The following is a 21,735-nucleotide window of genomic DNA, read 5'->3' as shown; positions in this document are numbered from 1 at the left end:
GACCTTTTCTCCTAAGAGCACTAATTTTATCACCTACCAGGGTTCTTGGCCTCTTTAATCAATAGAAATTGATCAGAGGCCAGACAAGAAATTCAAGCAAGGCTTTTCTGGGGCTCCTGCTGCAGCTGGTGGTGGGGGTCTGGAGGAAAGAAGTAACAGGTTTCCTTGCTTCCTCACTCTCCTAGGCAGGGCAAGCCGGCTCCTTATATGGGGTGAGGGGTGGAGCCAGAGGGGTGGTTTAGGAGGTTTGCCCACCGTGTTGGTGCTGTTGTGTGCAAGGGGCATGCGCAGTACCCAGCTTTTGCTCCCAACACCCTGTTTTTGCTCCCGACTCTTCTGGAGCAGCAGTTGGGTTTTGGTCTTTTCCTATGTTGTGTCCATAATTTGCCCCAGCTGTACATTGTAGCACAGTTATTTTTAGTCCCTTATAGTTTCTTTGTATTTCGGTGCTCAAGGAGACCAGGTGCAAATATTGCAGCAAAGGGTCCCAGGTCCCAGCCCATCTCAGTTCCATTCATGAAGTTTCAACCGTCAGGACCTAATTACCTACCAAAGACCCCATCTCCATGGCACTGGAGATTTTGGTTTCACTTATAAACTTAGGGGGTGGTGGGAGGACACACACATTCAGCCTATAGCATAATTACTTGGAAGTATCTCAAGAATGCCCTTAAAAACTGGTGTTAGGACTTCCCTGGAAGTCCAGTGGTTAAGACTGCGCTTCCAGTGCAGGAGGTCCAGGTTCAATCCCTGGTTGGGAGAAGGCAATGGCACCCCACCCATGCCTCAGGGACAAAAAAAATCCAAAGCCTAAAACAGAAGCAATATTGTAACAAATTCAATAAAGTCTTTAAAAATAATAAGTATTAGTCACTCAGTCCTGTCTGACTCTTTGTGACCTGATGAACTCTAGGCTCCTCTGTCCATGGGATTTTCCAGGCAAGAACACTGGAATGGGTTGCCATTTCCTTCTCCAGGGGATCTTCCTGACCCGGATATCAAACCCCAGTCTCCCACCTTGCAGGCAGATTCTTTAAAAAACAAAGCAAAACTGATGTGTTAATCTCAAATAATATCCCACATTAGAAGAAAGAAAAAAAAAAAATTCACAAGGATTCACCCTGTAGCTCTTGCTCAGAATTCAGAGGTGAGGCATAGATGTAATATCCTCGGGTTTTTATTAGGGATACATGGCATATGATTTCTTCTGTTGGTACTTGTACCAGGTTTGACCTGGTAAAAGGTATCGTTGCACAGTGGGGGATGCAACCTGGCTGTACTCTTGACTCTGATCCCGCTTTTCTTTTCTTGGCGGGGAAGGGAGGAGCAGACAGAGCCATCAAGAATGCCTGTGATCTATTCCAAGTAGTATTGTTAAATAGACCAGGATTGCTGAAAAATAGCTGTGAATTGCTGTCCTTTAGATACTTAGATGCAAAGGGTAAATGCAGTGGGTGTCACAGCCAGAATAGTAATTATGTCATCTGTCTTGTCCTGGAATGTGACTTAGTAATTGCAACATTTTCTCCCCATCATTGACGCTTGTAATTATAGTGCAACAAATGGGATTATGTGCTAACTTGAGCTGTTTTAATCACCTCTTTTACTCTGAAATGTAATGGTAAAATTCCACAGTTGTTCCCTAGCTCCCAATTCTTTTCTCTTTTCAACATCTGTTATCCTGTAACTCTTAACACTTCAGTACTAAGGAGAGGAGGCAGAGATGCTCTGGGCATTTTGTAACAGCGGATTTAAAGGCAAAGCAGACTTCAGGCTTGATAAAACATAAACAGTAACGGAGTCTTAAATTTCAGAATAAAGATTTCTCTTAGAAAGTAAATTGTCTATTTTATGTTTCAAAGATGGCAGATGTTTCTAGGATATGGTGAAGTCTGCATGCAATATTTTGTATACACTGAAGGAAACTTTGAACCATAAAAATCAATCTAGGGCTGATTAAGGAAACCCTCCCTTTCAATCTACGGAGTGGGTTTTTAGTTTAATTAATGCCGGGCTACTAAACTGCGTGTTAGGGTGTCACCTTTCCTCTGGAAGGCTCATTAAGATGATCGTTACATGTGTGTATCTTCAGATCCCATTACAGCAAGCTTCAGGGGTTATCCAAGATACTTTGGTTATACAGGAGTAAAGGGACCTTGGACACTGCATGAAATAAAGCTGATGGCGAAGGTGGGAAAAGGTGGAAAACTCCTTTTATTGTAAAATGACTTAATTTGCTCATACTGTGCTGTAGGATGTTCTCAATAATTTGAGTGCATCTATAATAAAGCTAATACTGTGTGGAGCCGACCCAGATCCACACAAAACTGGGTGCTGATCACTTGGTACCAGTACTAACAATTCTGGTTTCATTCTTGTAGTACAGGTGCTCCAGATGGAACTCTGCAATCCAGAGGTGTGTACATATAACTAAGCAAACACATCTGTGACCCTGAAACAACAAAAGGAGGCATTCTAAGAACAGCTTGTTTTCTTGAAAGAAAAATTGTGGCATCAAGCACAGTATCACCTTTGATATGACAGAAAAAGCCCTAGGTTGGACCTGCTTAGAGCTAGTGAGGCCACATGTTAATGGCATGGTTGTAGACCCGGGGCTGTGAGGGGAGCAAATATACAACTGTGAGACCAGAAGGAGACCAGTCTTAACTCACCTCCACAGTTCAGTTCAGTTCAGTTTAGTCGCTCAGTTGTGTCCGACTCTTTGCGACCCCACGAATCGCAGCACGGCAGGCCTCCCTGTCCATCACCAACTCTTGGAGTTCACCCAGACTCACGCCCATCAAGTCAGTGATGCCATCCAGCCATCTCATCCTCTGCCGTCCCCTTCTCCTTCTGCCCCCAATCCCTCCCAGCATCAGGGTCTTTTCCAATGAGTCAACTCTTCGCATGAGGTGGCCAAAGTATTGGAGTTTCAGCTTTAGCATCATTCCTTCCAAAGAACACCCAGGGCTGATCTCCTTCAGAATGGACTGGTTGGAAGGGACTCTCAGGAGTCTTCTCCAACATCACAGTTCAAAAGCATCAATTCTTCGGCATCTTTTCAAGAAAATTAGAGATACCAAGGGAACATTTCATGCAAAGATGGGCTCGATAAAGGACAGAAATGGTATGGACCTAACAGAAGCAGAAGATATTAAGAAGAGATGGCAAGAATACACAGAAGAACTATACAAAAAAGATCTTCATGACCAAGATAATCACGATGGTGTGATCACTCACCTAGAGCCAGACATCCTGGAATGTGAAGTCAAGTGGGCCTTAGAAAGCATCACTATGAACAAAGCTAATGGAGGTGATGGAATTCCAGTTGAGCTATTTCAAATCCTGAAAGATGATGCTAGGAAAGTGCTGCACTCAATATGCCAGCAAATTTGGAAAACTCAGCAGTGGCCACAGGACTGGAAAAGGTCAGTTTTCATTCCAATCCCAAAGAAAGGCAATGCCAAAGAATGCTCAAACTACCGCACCTCCGCAGGGCGACCCCTAAAGCCCCATTTTTTGAACCCCTCCTCCCATGCCTTGGCCGGATGGTTGAGGATGCAGTGCCCCCTTGCGGTGCGGTAGCTCTCAGAAAATTAGTCAAATCTGCCCACAATGAATGGATGTTGACAAGCATCTGAACAAGTAAACTGATCAAGAGGAAGGAAGCTGAAATAATATTTAGCAAACCAAAAAGCCAAAAAAAAAAAAAGTGATGATATTTAGTAAACCAAAAACCAAAAAATACCTGCTAATAATATTTGCAAACTTCAGACCAGCTGGATCCTGTTGTTAGTAGGTAAACTGAAGAACATTAAAATTTTTTTATTTAATTTGGACACAGGTGGAGTCGAAGCTGGCAATGTTAAACCAAAGGTAGTTAGCACCATCCGTTGACAGGCAGAGGGCAAGGTGTTTGTAGAAAGATGCTGAAGCAAAGCACTATTTGACAGGTTTAGCTTAAGCAGTTGCATTAGGTGGGAAAGCCTGGCTGGCTGTTTGTGGTGGTCTTAAGTTTCACCTTTTCAAGTTCTCTGGCTTAGGCGTTAGTTTAAAAAGGCTGTGCTGTGCTCAGTTATGTCCAACTCTTTGGGACACTGTGGACTGTAGCCCACCTGGCTCATCTAGTCCATGGGATATTCCAAGCAAGAATACTGGAGTGGGTTGCCATTTTCCTCCTCCAGGGGATCTTTCCAACCCAGGGATTGAACCTGGGTCTCTTGTATCTCCTGCCTTGGCAGGCAGATTCTTGACCACTAACACCACCTGGGAAACCCTTAGTTTAAAAAGGCTGCTACTAAGGAATTAGAGCCAACCCAGTGTAATAGCATCCTTGTTGATACACGAACAGCATGCAGGTCACAGCCTAGAGGAAGGAGTCTCAGAGCAATATTGGAGCATCCATCCAAGCCAGGGCAAAGGAAGAGGAAGCCAGTCCCAGCTGCTGACACTCATGGTTTTCTTGGCAAGATTGTCCATGGGGGGCTGCCCTGGTGGTCCAGCGGTTAAGATCCCATGCTGACAGTGCCGTGGGTGTGGGTTCAATCCCTGATCAGAGAACTAAGATCCCACATGCCGTGCAGCATGACCAAAAGATTATTTTTAAATTGTCCCTGGATTAAACAAATGACCTAAGAAATTTTAGTTGCAGGACTTCTCCTTCTGGTCACATGAGTTCCCAGGTAGCTGGTCTACAAAAAGAGTGTGCTGGCCCAGCAGACAAGAACTTTCCAGGCCACCTTCCAGGTACAGTTTTCATGAGCAATTAATCAGGCAGCTACTGTAGTGTTTAGCTTCTGTAGCCGGACCGCTTGGCTTCAATCCTGGTCTCTCTCTTACTGGTTGTATGAACTTGGACAGATTTCTTAACTTTCATGCCTTAGTTTCCTCATCTGTAAAGTGACTTTGCTGCTGCTGCTGCTGCTACTAAGTTGCTTCAGTCGTGTCCAATTCTGTGCAACCCCATAGATGGCAGCCCACCAGGTTCCTCCGTCCCTGGGATTCTCCAGGCAAGAATACTGGAGTGGGTTGCCATTTCCTTCTCCAATGCATGGAAGTGAAAGTGAAGTCGCTCAGTCATGTCGGACTCCTAGGGACCCCATGGACTGCAGCCCACCAGGCTCCTCCATCCATGGGATTTTCCAGGCAAGAGTACTGGAGTTGGGTTGCCATTGCCTTCTCCCACAATAAACCGTAATTGTGTAAAATAACCTAATTTGTATACTTTTCCTAAGTAAAGTCTACATTACCCTCTCCTTATCTCACTTTTTTCTTCCTAAGCAACCTGACCCCTACCCCAAATGCAGGTGTCAGATTCCTAAAAAGCCTGGAGAAAAAATCAGGAGGCATGCAGGTTTGTGGAAGAAACCAGCCAACCGGTTCAGAGAAATACTTTCACTGCCAGTTTTATGGTCCAAAATGCAGAGTGAGAAGCGATTACATCTCAGGAAAATTTCCAGGGCGGCGAGGAGTTGGCTGAGATGCAATACCCATAAAGTCCTCTGTGGCTGAGAGAAGAAAAGGGTAGGAACCTTCAGCCTGGGCAGAATCTTCATTCCGTCCCCAGCGAGGAAATCAGGTGCTTCCACCTTCCGTGCTGCCCCCTGGTGGCAGCAAGAGCAAGCCTGGATGCTCGCTCTCCCAGCGCACGCTCTCCCCGATGTCAGTTTTTGGAACCAAGTACAAAATCTCTGGGTGGCCCTCCAGCACTGCTGCTCGTCTGTCTGCAGTCGGGAAGCCAGGGAGGGGCTGCGCTCCCAGGACGGGGCCAGCCTCTGGATCCGGTTTGCTGCGTTTGGCCAGGTCCTCATTGTGAGCCTTGCGGATGTGGCGGTACAGGTCCCCTGACTGCGTGTAGCTGCGCAGGCAGTAGCGGCATCGTAGGGTCGCTCCCGCGTGTGCACTGTGGCGTGACGCCGCAGTGTGTAAGAGCATGAGAAGGTCTTCCCACATGTCTCGCAAGTAGGAACATCCTCAGTAAAACCCCCAAAGCTTCCGGGGGCTGTTTCATACTCAGAAGGCAAGTAGAGTGGCTCATGCAGGGCGGGTGGAGCAGGCAGGGGCGAGGTCACCAGTCCTCGATGATACTGCCCTGGACCTGGCAGCAACTGGTAGGGTAGGTGCGGATCTGGCGGCAGGGAGTGGTCACTGGGCCCCACCTCCTCCAATCCTGCTGCCCGTGGCTCCTCAAAGGCCTCTGGCTGGGGGGGCTGGCCACCATACATGGCTCCTCCAGGAGGGAAGAGTCCCTGACAATAGTATTTAGAAGAATTAAATGAGGCCAGACATATAATGGGGCTTCCCTGGTGGCTCAGTTCAGTTCAGTCACTCAGTCATGTCTGACTCTTTGCGACCCCATGGACTACAGCACACCAGACTTCCCTGTCCACCACCAACTCCCGGAGCTTACTCAAACTCATGTCCATCGAGTCGGTGATGCCATCCAACCATCTCATTCTCTGTCATCTCCTTCTCCTGCCTCCAATCTTTCCCAGCATCAGGGTCTTTTCCAATGAGTCAGTTTTTTGCATCAGGTGGCCAAAGTATTGGAGCTTCAGCTTCAGCATCAGTCCTTCCAATGAATATTCAGGACTAATATCTTTTAGGATTGATTGGTTTGATCTCCTTGTAGTCCAAGGGACTCTCAAGAGTCTTCTCCGACACCACAGTTCAAAAGTATCAATTCCTCGGTGCTCAGCTTCCTTTGTGATCCAATTCTCACATCCATACATGACTACTGGAAAAGCCATAGCTTTGGCTCAGCGGTAAAGAATCTGCCTGCCAAGGCAGGAGATGCAAGAGATGTGAGTTCGATCACTGGGTCAGGAAGATCCCCTGGAGGAGGAAATGGCAACCCACTCCAAACTGCCAAGGTCCAGCCCCGGCTGATCCAGGGAATTTGAAGGGGAGACGGCTTCGGCGAGTTCACTGGCTTTATTTAAATATTCATCAAGGATATAAAGAGTAATAGAATGAGGATAGCTCAGTAGAAAAATTCAGCGGAGAAAAGAGGCTGAGTAGCTTGGTTTACGCGGAAAATCAATATAACCTGTGACATCAGGTTAGCTCTGACCACAGAGGCCACAGTCGCCCTCTCGAATAGCGGAAGGTGCCCCACCTTAGGCACCTTCTTGAGTGGGTCTTAGAAGCCCAGGCAAATAAATGGTCGCAGAGGACCTCCACGCTCCAGATGGAGGCTCAGCCAGAATGTGAAAGAAAGAATGACGTGGGGAGACCAAGCTTCGGTGAGCAAGGCCCGTAGCTTTATTTTCAACAGGGGCTTTTATACCCTAAGTTGCATGTAGAGGATAATAGGGGATGTGAAATCATGCAAAGTCAGCAGTCTTTAATCCTTATCGAAACCAGGATTTCTTTCCTGCAAATTTATCGTATACAAATGGTTTAGGTGATTTACATCATCTTCTGGCCAGAAGGTCTATTAACATTTTATGACTCTGACAAAGGTTTGTCAACTGTAAGACTTATTTTCTCTAAGAGTAATTATTTTAAGGTTTGGCGCCATCCTCCAAAGGTGTTAGATAAAGTTGCATTCCTATAGGGCAGAAGTGCAGTGGGTTTACAACAAAGGAAAGAATTTATTACTTTAAGGGTCTAAAGTTGCTAACACCAAGGCCACTACTTATTTTTACTACATACCAACTATATTAATACACATTCAAGGATACAATACGGGGGATATGGAAACTTGGCAGCAAGCATTGGCTCATCAATGAAATCTTTTACTAGTTTTATTCTGACAGTTTCTAACTCTCTGAGAGGCTCTAAGCTATTTGAATATCTTAAGCTTCCCATGCCTCTCACAGCTGGGAGACTGTAAACAATCATATGACTAGCTTTAGGAGTCCGGGTAAACTTGTCAGGCAAGTTAGAGAGCTATCTGAGGGGTTTGGATTTAAACACTCCTAATGCCCAGGAACTTTATTAACTCGAGCTGTAAGTTAACTCTTTTTAGAGAGAGCGAGATGGTGGTGGGGGACAGCCCCCGTAAAGTCAGAGGTGAGAGCACAAAGCAGTAAAGTAGGCAGACTCTGGTTTTTGGGGGTAGATGCTCGAGAATATCCAGGGGGACTCCTGAGGCTCGATCCCGCCTTTGCGTATGCCGAGCCTCCTTCCTCATGACCTTTGCCACTGGTAGAGCTCCTCACGCCGGCTCCCGGCACCAAACTTCTTGCCTGGAGAGTTCCATAGGCAGAGAAGTCTGGCAGGCTACAGTCCATGGGGTCGCAAAGAGTTGGGCACGACTGAGCATGCACACACACACAAGACATATGACAATGTGTTTAGCTCCAGGGCTTGGTGCATATTAATAACAAGGACTCAGTTCATGCCAACTATTATTTTGATTAATGATTTTATATGGTTGTCTCTTGGATTTGTTTAATATGGATCTGCCACAAGATATGAGCCATTCTTGGCTTGCCAGAAAATCACGTCTCTGGGATCAGTTGGCTGGAACCAGCCTCTGGATAAAAGGGGCAGGTTCACCAGGGTAACTGCCCCCATGTGGAACTGGATGGGGTGGGGAACTCAGACACCCCTGTCTGCGTAGCCCTGCAGAGGTGTGCAGCTGTGCTTCTGTGATGTTTTAGTGCACCCTGATTATTTTAGTAATGTTACAATTTTTGAGTCTTCTCAGACCCCTGGAAAGCAAAAGTCTTGCCTTATTTTTTCCCCTATATCCTCTCAATTAGCTGAAAGATTGACACACAGCTTCCTAGATGAAATTGTAAGGTTTATAGAGAATTCAGAATGAATGGAAGCATGTCCTTGTCCCCAAAAGTGAAATAGATGGGAAAAAGGAAAACTAGAGATAGGGGATGATGATAAGACTTTAAAAATATATATTTATTTATTTATATTTGGCTGTCCCGGATCTTAGTTGTGGCATTTGAACTCCTAGTTGCAGCGTGTGGGATCTAGTTCCCTGCCCGGGGATCACACCTGACCCCCTGTATTGGGAGCATGGAGTTTTAGCCAGTGGACCCGCAGGGAAGTCCCAAGACTTTCTTAAATGAAGCATCTGGAAGAACTCACTGAAGTTAGAGCTAAGAGGACCTGGCTCTTAGGGAGGAAGACAGATGCTCGAACATCGCCACCTTCTTGCGCGTGCTGGCCTGGGCAGTGGTGAAGACCGGTTCACAGTGGTTGTGGGAGGAACTGTTGGGTGAATTCTGTGGTCATCCTAACACAGCGGCCATGGAGAAGACCCCTTGCCTCTGTGGGCTGAAGGAGACGCCTGGAGTAGAGAGGAGGGGACTGCAACCCAGGCAGTCAGGGGAGAGCCCTTGGCTTTGGTTCAGAAGGTGACAAGCCTGATGCCAGGCTCAGGCTCCACACCCAAACACTCACGGTGTGATTCTGGTTTTTTGTATGTCTATCGAGTTTTTAAAAAAAAATACATTTATTTGTTTGGCTGCACCAGGTCTTTGCTGTGGCACGCAGGATCTTTTAGTGGTGGCACATGACTCTGATAGTAGTTGCAGTGTGTGGAATTAAGTTCCCTGCCCGGGAATCAAACCCAGCCACCTGCATTGGGACCATGGAGCCTTAGCCACTGGGCCACCAGCAGAGTCCCTCCCTCACACCTTTGTGGGCTCCAGAGTCAGCTTCCCTGCTCCTGTTCTCTAGCCCCTCGTGGTGGCCTCATAGGTCCCCTGCAGGCCTAACCTGTGGCCTCCACCTCACCTGGGAGATTCCTGTATGGGTGTCCTGTAAATCACTGCAAACTTCATTCTCATTCAACCCAACATCCATTTTATTTAGGCTCTACAGCACTGCGGTGGTGCTATCAGAGCTAAAACTACAGACCATATAGAGTAAACAGGATCTTGGAGATAGCTAACTCTCCCAATGTTATAAATGAGGAAGCTAAAGCTCAGAGAAGTTGAGTGACTTACCTAAAGTCGCACAGTCACCTTGGGGCTAAGATGGACAGGGAAGCCTGATGCTCCATCCCACACTCCCAACAAATGTAGACTTTGTCTGGATTTAGGTGGACTCATAGGCTCAACTTTTAGTTGTTTCATCAGAAGGAAAAATGTATTACATATCTCCACTAAAATTATTTGTTATATTCTAGCCACTGCTGAAATAGGTAAATCTAGGCTGGAAATTAGAAGATTTTCTATAAAATTTTGGAAGATGGGCCAGTTTCTTTTTTAAGTGTAGAGCCTTGGTGGCATTGTTTTTGTTTTGTTTTTAATATTTATTCGTTTGGCTGTACCAGGTCTTAGTTGTGGCATGCGAGACTTTTGTTAATAGTTGCAGCAGGTGAACTCTTAGTTGCAGCATGTACGATCTAGTTCCTTGACCAGCGATTGAACCCAGGCCCCCTGCATTGGGAATGCGGAGTCTTAGCCACTGGGCCACTAGGGAAGTACCAACAGCCAATTTTTAAAACCCGGTTGGAAGGTGTATGGCTTGTGTGTCCTGGGGGCCTTCAAACGTTTTTCTTTCACCTGCAGCATGTTTATCATTCTGGGGGAGATTTAGACACTAATTGCATGAAAAGGATTCCTTTTGACTGCCATATACTTCCTGCAGCCTGTGGCCTCTAATAGGCGCTTACAGGCAGAACAAGCCAACCGGCAGGATGATTCAATAGGCAGACCAGTCATTTGCTGGACTCGTGACCTAGACCACGGGCCAATGAGCTGGTCTCTTCCTCCTCTTAGCAAACGCTTCCCAGCGCCTTGCTACTCCCACCTGCTTCTCCCCTGGAGCTCCTGGAGATTACCTGCAAGGTAATTTGATCCACAGCTGCCAAGTGTCAACAGGCTTCAGAGAAGCCTGAAAGGAAAATCAAAGAGGTTTCTGGTCAGGAGCAACTCTCTCCTCAGAGAGAGTTGGCCTTCCGAGTTCACTGTGGGCTTGTTGTGTGTAGCTTATGTGTGTGTGTGTTCTCTGTAATGTGCTTATGATCTGTGTTCTCCTGGGGAGGATCAAGGGCCTGGGTTGGTCATGAGAGTGGATTGCAGTAAAACAATAACACTAATAATAATAATTACAATCACCAGGGCCAGAAATTGGCTTTATCTGTCTAGAGGTCGTTTTACAGAGTCATTGCTGAGGCTCCTGGCCTGGAACCATCACTCATCACTCAGTTCCGAGTAGGACTAGATATCTAGACCCTCCTGATGGTGCCTCATACCTCTGCTGGTATTGATCTACACTTCCACTGGGTGGCACCTCTTTCTGTCACCTAGTCCAAGCTCGTCCTGCTTGACCCATGACAGGCCACTAAGTCGAGAGACGAGTTGTCGGGGCAAAGAAGACTGACTTTATTTGGAGAGCCAGCAGATGGAGAAGACGGTGGACTGGTGTCCCAAAGAACCATCTTCCCTGAATTAGAACTCGGGTTTCTTTTATACTAAAGGAGGAGAGAGGGTGGCTGGTTATTACAAATTTCTTGGTATTGGAATCCTTTGTTCTCACAGCTGTCCGCATAGCTCTGGTCACAATATTCCCATAAACCTCCAACAAGATAAATGCTCTTCTCTGTTCTGCAACTTTCTATCTCTCTGTGAATGGAAAAGTGTTATACTTTTAAAGGTCAGAGCCTTGAGAATGGGGTCTCCTGTATATTTCAGGAGGAGCATTCTTTTATGAAAGATGCAGAGCCTGCATGACAAAGCACAGATAACACAGCACAAAGGTTAGGGCTAAAGGAATAGATCCAATATGGAGTCAGGCTTGTTCTTCTCTATTACATTTCCTCAGAGGCAACTTTCAAAACCCGTCTCTGGATTTGCACAAGCCCTCTCTCCAGGCCGCGGAGTGCCTTGTCATCAGCAGTGCATGCAGCACAGCCTATCCTAGGCTTGTCCACTTTCCAGACCGACACCTCTGCCTTGGACCCACCGTGAACTGGCCTCTAACCCTGCACTTGTGCTGTGTACCCCCCAGGTCTCCCAGGCAGCGGCGGACCTCCTGGCCTACTGTGAAGCTCATGTGAGGGAGGACCCTCTCATCATCCCAGTGCCTGCGTCAGAAAACCCCTTCCGAGAGAAGAAGTTCTTTTGTACCATCCTCTGACTCCATTTGTTGTGAAAATGTCTCCTTTTCTGTCTCTAAAATCCCTGGTAGAGACCACGCATGCTCTTAGCTTTAGGGAGCTCTGCCCACACTCACCCCTGCCCAACCAGCGTTACCCCGCTGCCTGTCTTTTCATTGGTTTTCTTCCTTGTCTGCAGTTTCACCTTTTCTTTTCATGTTTCTGTTATTTTCATTATTAGTAAAGAAAATACACCTTTTTTATAGCCAAATAACAAATGTGCCAAGTTAAAAATAAGTATGGGTGTAAGGGCTTAAACTTTTTAAACATCAGTTCCCAAGTTTACTTACATCAAGTTTATACATTTCAGTGGATAATTTATTGAGAAGAGAAGAGGTACTCAACAAGCCCCCCATTTACCATCATTCAGTATCAAATTAGAGCATTTTGACCAACTGAAGTCTGTGGGTAAAGGTTCCATCTCTCTTCCTGGAGAAAGTTCTGGAAGTTTTCTATTTCCTGCTTTTCCATCATCCTGTTTAAAAAAGAAAGAACCCACATCACTGGATGGTTTTCTAAATAGGGTCATCCGGGGGCCCTGTGACTCAACCCCAGATGGGGGGCCCAGACCCCTGTTTCCCACTGATTGTCCTTGATTCCCTTTGTAGGTGGTCCTTCTGCAAATGCAGGTGGTGGGTAGATATTGGAGTGAGCTTAACTGTAAATGTGGCCCCATCACTTCTCTTTACGTGCTCCAGCCAAGCAGGCCAGGGGCATGTTTCTTCTCTCCAAATACCACTTCATCCTGCTTCCTCCTATTCTGGCTCCTGCCCTGCAGGGGCTGCATTAATACGGGCCTGTTCTGGGCACAGCACTGGGCCCTGCAGGATTTCACTAGGGTGGCCCCTGCCCCAGAGGAGCGAGTCAGGGGGAGCAACTCACCATGGAGCCTCCACTGATCAAAGCATTCACATGTATCCACTTACTTAATCCTCCAACAACATACATCTGTTCTAAAAAGAGGAAAACTGAGGCACAGAGCGACCATGTAGTTTCCCCAAGCTATAGATAGTAAGCCAGAAGGCTGGGACCTGAGTGCAGACAGTCCAACTCCTAAGCCCCTGAGTTCCACTGTCTTCCAGCCCTACCTGTTTGCAGGTAGGTAGGTAGACCTGAAAACAGCTTGAGCCGTGTGCCACGAAGCACCATTGCTGGGGTCTGCTCAGCAGCACACTTCTCTTCCCATCTTCCCTGGGAGCAGACGTGTCAGTCCCATATTCTGGCAGCTTATGGAAAATGATATGTGTCTGCCCACGTGGAAGGCTTGACAGCTTTTGATTTTTCTGAGACAAACTTGCAGGTTCCACCTAAGACAAACTCCTATCACTCCAATAAAGGAAGGGAGTAAACCACAGGGTAGAGAGTGAATGCTCTGTCCAAGTTTGCCCTGTTCCATTTGTTTGGAAATTTCCTCCCACCCTGGCTCTGGCAGTGGCTACACTGAGTGATTCTAGGCAAGCCACTGTATGCCTGGAGCGTTCCAGTCTGCAGATTGTGGATAGTGGGCAGTTACTCCTCCTGTCCATCATAAAGGAGATCAGTCCTGGGTGTTCACTGGAAGGACTGATATTGAAGCTGAAACTCCAGTACTTTGGCCACCTGATGCGAAGAGCTGACTGATTTGAGGAGACCCTGATGCTGGGAAAGATTGAAGGAGGGAGGAGAAGGGGACAACAGAGATTGAGATGGTTGGATGGCATCACCAACTCGATGGACATGAGTTTGAGTAAACTCCGGGAGTTGGTGATGGACAGGGAGGCCTGGCGTGCTGCGAGTCATGGAGTCACAAAGAGTTGGACACAACTGAGCAACTGAACTGAACTCCTCCTGTCTTTGCTCTAAGATAGGGGGAGGTGCTACATAGATGAAAGCTCTGATTATCATTTAAAACAAGTAAATTTACTGAATGCCAGGTTATAGTATAGGGATCTAGAATGCGTGACTTCAAAGATCCATGGTTCAGTTGGAAGAATCATATAAAATCACCCGCAAAAAAGACAATATAATTTTCAGATCAATTAGTGACTTGCTACCCTTGTAAATGATTTTAGTACATTTTTATTCTTGGCTTCTTTTGTTGAAATCAATTCTTCCTTTCATGAAAGCTCCCTGACAATACCAGTGTTGTTAGGAAGCTGTGTGCTCAAACTATAGCATAATTGTATGCTGTCTGTGGTAATATGACTTCCAGTCTCCCTCTATTTTGGTTTATGACCAGGATCTCTTTATCCTGTGGTCCATGTCAACATCATTAACTTGATCAAGCAAAGCACAATCCATAAAAGCACATCAGAGAGACTGGGACAGTGGGACAACACAGAAACCAGCTAAACCGGGTCAAGAGAGAACTAGTGCACTCCTGGACTTCACCAGACTTTCTTCCTTTTGTTTTCGCTTTCACCATCCCTCCATGTTCTCTTCCCTCTCCTCCTGTCTGCCTTGCATCCCTCCAGGAAATGCTTTTTGTCTCTCACTACACCTTTGCCTTTCAAACCTACAGCATTTTGTGTGGCTTGCCCCTTCTAATGTATCCCTGAACTCAGTGTTGCCCGTAAAGGCGAACTCATGCGCATGGGCTGTGAGACGCACAAGTGTGTGGATAAGACCCTCCCCCGGCAGAAGTAGGGATCCGATGAAGCTGCCTGGAGTAAGCAGTTGTCATGTGGTGTTTCCAGCTTGACTGTCCAACACCTGACCCGTTTCCTGAAGGGGGAAATCATGAAATCACCCCATATAAACAAATGTAGTGGGATGCAGCGCCTCCAGCACCATGGATGCTGAAATGGGAACGCCTTCCCTGTCTCAGGTGCACCCCCTTCTCCAGCACCAGACTGACCAGGCAGTGACCAGTGACCTAGGGTGGACTCCTTGGACACCCATGCTTAGGACTGTGAGTTTGGTGCAAGTGACACAGAAATGAAGGGATGCTGAGATTCATTTCATGGGAGCTGTGATGGTCCAGGGCTGGCAGTGGCCCATCGTGAAGGTTTCCGAGACTAGCAGGCCGCAGGGGTGGCGCCCACTGGTGGTGGTGTCTAGGGATGACAGAGTCCTGAGCAGATTGTTTCTGCTTCATTCCTTGGCCCCACTGGGCTGTCTCGGCCCCCACCTGTCTTCCTAACTCCTTTCTAGCTTTCTGTCAGTTCGGTGAGCATTCAAGCTCCATCCAATAAATTCCTCATTCTTCTGTGAAATAGCCTGAGTCAAGTGTACTTATCATATGACCTAAAGACTCCATTCCTAGGTGTCTACCCAAAAGAAATGTGTATGTATATTCACCAAGAGAAATGTACTAGAAAATTCAGAGAAGCACTGTTCATAATAACCCCAAACTGGAAAGTACCCACATGCCCATGTTGAACGGATAAACAAGTTATAGTCTATTCACACAATGAAGCCCCACACAGCAAGGAGAAGCGACACTCGTGCAGACACGCAGACAGCACTGTGAGTCTCACAAGAGGAGGCAAAGCCGTACCGTATAGTTCTGTTTACATCAAGTGAGAAACCCGGCAAAGCTGTTCGCAAGTAGTTATGTAAGTTACTCTTAGATGGGCACAAGGGTGTTCCTTGGATGTTCTGTTCCTTGATCCGGTTGCTGGTCACTTGGGCATGTCTATTTTGTGAAAATTCTTTGAGCTGTACACTTGTGGTTTGTGCCCTTTTCTGTATGTATGTTGTACTTCAATAAAAAGTGTGCTTAGCAATTGAGAATCCTATGGTTATTTCCCGTCCCCCCGACCCCGACTTTTTTTTTGACAGCTCAACTTTTTACTCCCCTTTAGGTGTAACATCGTTAGTGGGACATTTAAGTATGTGATAACATTCTGAAATACAAAGTACTTGTAATCCACAGCTCTCTGGACAGAGAGTAGCTCCCAGAGTATTGCAGACAGAGCCTATGAATGGGGCGTGTGGATGCCATGTGTGGAATCTGTGTTGTTGGGAGGACAGTGAGGAATCCTCCTGGGATTTCCCTCTTGGCTCAGCCTCTCTGTCAGCGAGGCTGATGACTTCCTCTCAGCCTCTCCTGGCTTCTGACCACTGGAATGAATGGATAACAGGCCACAAAGCCCTGTTATCAGACACCACCTCTGGGGGAAAGAGCTCTACAGGCATCAGCTGGCTTTGCAATGACTCATCTTCTGAATGCAACCCAGTGTCCCAGGCAGCCCGACCTGGAAATACATGGAGGGAACCAGCTCCCTCGACTCTGCCCCCGCCCATAGGAATGCTGGGCCCCTTCCAAACCTCTGGCTGATTCTGAGCTCCTTGTCTCTCAGCTCCTAGCTGGCCTGGCCATTCTCCTTTGTGCAGCTCTGATGCATCAGATCCCAGGCTGATCACAGAGTCACTTCATGCTGGGACTCCTGCTACACAAATCCATAGGTCTTACTTTCAACGCTGAACACCACCCCCACAGAACTCAACAATGAGTCTAAGTCAGCAGCAGCTTCCCTCTGAGGGAGTCATGGCAAGAGAACAAAGGTCAGAGGGGATTTTGTTCTGATGACTGCTCCAATTTGACATGGGAGTCATGACAGCTAGTGTTTGGGGACTCCCCTGATGGTTCAATGGTTTAGACTCCATGCTTCCAGTGCAGGGGGCATGGGTTCAATCCCTGATCGGGAAACTAGAGATCCCACAAGCTGTGTCATGTGGCCAAAAACCAAAACAAACAAAAAACAACTAGTGTTTTGACCTGAGAAGAAGATGGGCTGAGATAAAGATTAGACAGACTTCACCCCTATACTTCATCTTCAGCTCTTCAGCGTGGTGGGAGGACGCAGGGCACAGGCAGTTTCTCCACCCTGCCCCATGTCCCAGCTCCTTCTCCCAGGGTGCACACCACTCTACCCTCCCCAGGGTGCACAGCCAGAGCAGGAAGGGCGGGGAATAAGCTGGAGGTCTGCCCAGTTTCAATGTCCCTGAAGATACGTGTGGATGAGCTGATGTCAACTCCCGCTGGTCAGGACCTGATACCCCATCCAATTTCTGATAAAACCCTTAACACTTGATTCTGTGTTAACTGTTAATAAGTTACTGATTTATAAGATGTTCGGGTCCATGCATGGTAGTTAATCAAACACTGAAGCAATTGTGACCACTTACCTTTAGAATGGATAAACAACAAGGTCCTACTGTACAGCACAGGGAACTGTTCAATATCCTGTGATAAACCGTAATGGGAAAGAATAGGAAAAAAAGCGACTGAGTGCACACACGTGCGCATGTCCGGCTCTTTAGGCCCCGTAGACTATAGCCTGCCTGGCTCCTCTGCCCATGGGATTCTCCAAGCAAGAATATTGGAAGGGGTTTCCATTTCCTTTCCTTCTCCAGGGGATCTTCCCAACCCAGGGATGGAACCTGCATCTCCTGCATTGGCAGGTGGATTCTTTACCACTAGCACCACCCGGGAAGCTCATATATATATATGGTGGGCTACAGTCTATGGGGTCGCAAAGAGTATAACCGAGTCACTTTACAGCAAAAACTAACACAACAGTGTAAATCAATTGTACTTCAATAAGATAAAGATTCTCCAGTGACATAGAATGGCCTTTTGTGTGTGTGTGTGTGTGTGTGTGTGTGTGTGTGTGTGTGTGCTCAATCGTGTCCAACTCTTTGCAACCCCATGGACTGTAGCCCACTAGGCTCCTCTGTCCATGGGATTTCCAGGCAAAAATACTAGAACAGATTGCCGTGCCCTCCTCCAGGGGATCTTCCCAACCCAGGGATCAAACCTGAGTCTCCTGCATCGGCAGGTGCAGTCTACCACTGAGCCACTTGGGAAGCTAGAACGGCCTCTTAGGCCCCACTTATTCTCCAAAGTCACTTGCACACATCACTGCCCACAAAACCCCGTGCTCCACCTACACTGGTGGTTGTTCAAGTCCACTTCACTAGCCCTGTTCCCTGCTGCCACAGGGCTTTTGCACCTGCTGCTCCCTCAGCCTAGGACATTCCTCATGCCTCTCTTGGTCTTCTTCTTCAGATCTCAAGTCCAAAGGTGCCAGCCTTCCCTGAACCCTCTGACCGAGTCACATCTATCTGTAGGGTCTTGCTGTGCTCCGAAGCACTCTGTCGTTGCTGCAGTTTTACATTTGTACGTGCACCCGCTCAGTGCCCGTCTGCCTCCCTGACTACACCGTCAGCTCCGCGAGGGCAGGGTTTTATCCCTGGGCCCCAACATGTCCCCTGGCACACTATGCAAACCCGGTAAGTATGATCCCAGTGAGCGAGCGGAAGTCACTACCAGTACTTCTGCGACCCTGAGGGTGTGCGCTCTTCATAAGCTGCAAACCAGTGTGAATGAACCCTCAGACGGCACTGAAGTAATAACCGAGGCGAGGAAGGAAGGAAACCACTATCTGTGGAGTGCATCATTTATTGCAAAGGAAAAAAATGTGCTCGACCAAGGTGTTCACATTTTAATCCTCACAGCAACTGTGTTGTAAGATTAATTACCCTCATTCTGTAGATGGATATTCCTTAGATGTATGTGAGGAAACTAAGTTTGATTTAAGTAACTCATCCAATATTCAACAAGTACTAAGTGATGCCTGGAATTCTGATCAGTCCTTCTAACTTACCACCACCAGAGCATCTGTAGTCAAATCAAGGAGTATAAGAGTTTAAAGCTTTTCAGATCCTTCACTCTGTGTTTTTTAGAAAAGCTACCAGGAAACCTGGGAGAATGCTCTTTTTAAATTTTTAATGGTAATTTTATTTGTCTTTCCAACTTTAACTGAACTTCATATTTCTGCTTGTTTTTCCATTTTGGGTCTGCCTATTTTTCTGGCCATGCTATGCGCCCACAGCACCTGGGATCTTAGTTCTCCAACCAGGGATGGATCCTATGCCCCCATGTAGTGGAAACATGGAGTCTTAACCACTGGACCATCAGGGCAGTCCCGAGCCCTCTTGACTTTACAGCAGGGGTCCCCAACCTCTGGAATGATGATCTGAGGTGGGGCTGATGTCATAATAAAAGAAATAAAGTGCACAGTAAATGTAATGCTTGAGTCATCCTCAAATCATCCCCCCTACCAGGTCTGTGGAAAAATGGTCTTCCACAAAACTGGTCCCTGGTACCAAAAGGGTCGGGGACCGCTGCTTTACTGTATGATTATGCTTTCAAGCCATTTAAAAACCATAAAGTACCTGCGTGCTGTAAACCCACCTTCACACTGTATGGCTGAATGCTGGTTTAATTGTAGTAATTCAGGCCCGGGGAGAGCAGTTCCTGGTAAGTGATGAAAGAACAGCTGGAAGAGGAAGGACACATTGTCCCGTGAAGCATGAAGGAACGTTAGCCAGTTTAGTTCCGGCCTAAATGCCTATTGTTTGGAGGAGGGGGTACTGATGTGTTTCTGTGACAAAAGTGACCTATTATTACCATGCCCAGGTGTGCACTTAAGTACTAATTCTCTGACTTTTCCTTCCCAAGCATTTGGAACATTCTTATCATTTACTTGGGGCTTTTACGTTTTTTGTTAAATTCTCTGTTTGGTTTTTTAGCTAAACTTCATTTAACTTAATTTTAAGTAGAAACCCATCCCCAGGCAGAGTAAAGACAATCACTGCCCCTGATAAAGTCAGCCCTCTGTAGCTGATGCCACTTTATGACACCTGTTTTTTTTTTTATCAAATAATGTACTGTCTCATCTTAGCTCTGCCTGGTCTGTCATACTCAGAAGTACAGATCACCATCGGCACATCTTGCTGCAGGAAAAATTACATGCAAACAAGGCAATGCAAGAGAAAGGAGAGGCCCCACTTGGTCAACACATAATCATTGAGGCTGGAGGTATTTGGGGGACCAAAAAACACAGAGTGCTAAGGAGCCTGGTCTTGGAGTCAGAGGGACTCAAATTAAAACCCAGCTCTGCCACTTACCAGCTCGACCACTGCTCTGAACTTTCATGACCTCATCTAGAAAAATGAGGATAGCAACATATATTTTAGAAGAATTCAATGGAATAACGTAAGTATTCAGCATTGCCTGGAACATACACATGCTCAATAAATAGGGACCGACTATATACTTTTGAACTGTGGTGTTGGAGAAGATTCTTGAGAGTCCCTTGGACTGCAAGGAGGTCCAACCAGTTCATCCTAAAGGAGATCAGTCCTGGATGTTCATTGGAAGGACTGATGCTAAAGCTGAAACTCCAATACTTTGGCCACCTCATGCGAAGAGTTGACTCATTGGAAAAGACCCTGATGCTGGGAGGGATTGGGGGCAGGAGGAGAAGGGGATGACAGAGGATGAGATGGCTGGATGGCATCACTGACTCGATGGACATGAGTTTGAGTGAACTCCAGGAGTTGGTGATGGACAGGGAGGCCTGGCGTGCTGCGATTCATGCTGCAAAGAGTTGGACACAACTGAGAGACTGAACTGAACTGAACTGATATATGTCTTTGAGGGCTTCTCTGGTGGCTCAGTCAATAAAAGAATCTGCCTGCAATTCAGAATCTGCCTTCAATTCCTGAGTCGGGAAGATCCCCTGGAGAAGGAAATGGAAACCCATGCCAGTATTCTTGCCTGGGAAATCCCATGGGCAGAGATGCCTGGCAGGCTACAGTCTGTGAAGTTGCAAAGAGTCATATATGACTTAGTAGCTGAACCACCACCATATATATCTTTTATTATAGTGGAAACCAAACCAGGTTCAGAATTTAAAATAAGACTCTGTTTGTTTATTGTGGAAACAAAACCAGTTTCAGCAGTTAAAATAAGACTTTCTTGGGACTTCCCTGGCAGTCTAGTGGATAAGACACCACACTTCCACTGCAGGGGGCACAGATTTGATTCCTGGTCAGGGAACTAAGATCTTGAATGCCAAAAACTAGAAAAAAAAAATTACCAAAAAAAGTCATTTATCAAAGAGGCATCAAAAAGGAAGGAGAGAAGGTCAAGCTTAGCAGCCAGTAGCTGAGCAGCCATCATAGTCCAGCACCTTGACACATCAGAAGTATAGGCTTCTTTATATATGTAAAGGAGGAGGAGGTCCCCAGACCTAGAACAGCCTTGTGAAGAAGGGGCCTCATGCTAGACAAGGAAATAAGGCCTGGCAATCATGACCATTAGAGTCAGAGGTCAGGCCTATAAATTGTAAGTCTGCAAACTTCAGAATTGCTGTTTTAAAAAGTGATACTACTACTTATCTGAAGGAGGACAAAGTGTTTGGTAAAACCTTCAGTGTCTCTGAAGGGACCACGGTATTCACCCAAGGAAGTAAACCATTAAGGGTCTCTCTGATGGCTGGAACTTTCTATGACCAAGCAGTGCTGTCTTTGTGTGGCTGAGCTGATTTTTCTCTGTTATCATCCCCTGGTTTTTACCTTTGACAGTTTTTTAGTATTTCTTTATTTGGCCGGGTTGGGTCTTAGTTGCAACACTCGGGCTTCTTAGTTGTGGCACGTGGGCTTAGCTGCCCTGTGGCACGTGGGATACCAGCCCCTCGACCAGGGATGGAAGCCCCATCCCCCACAGTGGAAGGTGGACTCTCAACCGCTGGGCCACTAGGGAAGTCCCCCTTGGACAATCTTGAATGAAAACATGCTGGACCAAAACGGCTAAGGCGGGACCCCTCCTCTAGATACCAGATCCTGCAGGACATGGAGGAGGGGCTCAGTAGGTCAGGCTGGACTGG

At 46.8% G+C, this 21,735-nt stretch overlaps 1 protein-coding gene across 2 annotated transcripts in view; it reads left to right on the top strand.

The window, feature by feature from the left end:
• The window catches only part of GNG4 (G protein subunit gamma 4), a 69,284-nt gene extending 53,504 nt beyond the window's left edge, over positions 1–15,780 (top strand). For both annotated transcript variants that reach the window (XM_005226202.5, NM_001103324.1), the window contains exon 4: positions 11,926–15,780. In XM_005226202.5, the coding sequence (XP_005226259.1) occupies positions 11,926–12,054 (129 nt within the window). In that variant the 3' untranslated portion in view covers positions 12,055–15,780. The remainder of the gene's footprint in view (positions 1–11,925) is intronic.
• The last annotated feature ends 5,955 nt before the right edge of the window (positions 15,781–21,735 follow it).

Source organism: Bos taurus, chromosome 28, assembly GCF_002263795.3.
Source record: "Bos taurus isolate L1 Dominette 01449 registration number 42190680 breed Hereford chromosome 28, ARS-UCD2.0, whole genome shotgun sequence".
NCBI lineage: Eukaryota > Metazoa > Chordata > Mammalia > Artiodactyla > Bovidae > Bos > Bos taurus.
This window is presented reverse-complemented; position numbering and strand designations above follow the sequence as displayed.